At 50.2% G+C, this 257-nt stretch overlaps 1 protein-coding gene across 1 annotated transcript in view; it reads right to left on the bottom strand.

Annotated features, from left to right (window-relative positions):
• Window positions 1-257, bottom strand: part of LOC104163232 (parathyroid hormone/parathyroid hormone-related peptide receptor-like) — a 6,973-nt gene that overhangs the window by 318 nt on the left and 6,398 nt on the right. The window contains exon 13 of the mRNA XM_009702158.1: window positions 6-49. Within this exon, the coding sequence (XP_009700460.1) occupies window positions 6-49 (44 nt within the window). The remainder of the gene's footprint in view (window positions 1-5; window positions 50-257) is intronic.

Genomic DNA, 257 nt, shown 5'->3' with positions numbered 1-257 from the left:
CCAGCGCCAGTCTTCTCCGAAAATGGGCTTTTTTTATCTCCGCCTGCACCTGAGGGAGCGATGAGAGATGGCTGCTGGTGCCCAGAGACAGCAAAACAGGCATCCCTTCCCTTCCTTGTGGTTTTCACTCCTAGTGATTTTATTTTTTTTTTTCGCCCCTTCCAAATCTTACTGAGAGGGATGGATCCGAGTTTTTTTTGCTCTGGTTATCCCAGCCTGGGGGTTGCAGGTTAACTTCCCCAACCCTAAAGGGGCTG

The sequence above is a fragment of the Cariama cristata genome, unplaced genomic scaffold (genome assembly GCF_000690535.1).
Source record: "Cariama cristata isolate BGI_N322 unplaced genomic scaffold, ASM69053v1 scaffold23146, whole genome shotgun sequence".
NCBI classification, from domain to species: Eukaryota; Metazoa; Chordata; class Aves; order Cariamiformes; family Cariamidae; genus Cariama; species Cariama cristata.
Note: the sequence above shows the minus strand (reverse complement) of the source record. Positions and strands in the feature narration are given on the sequence as shown.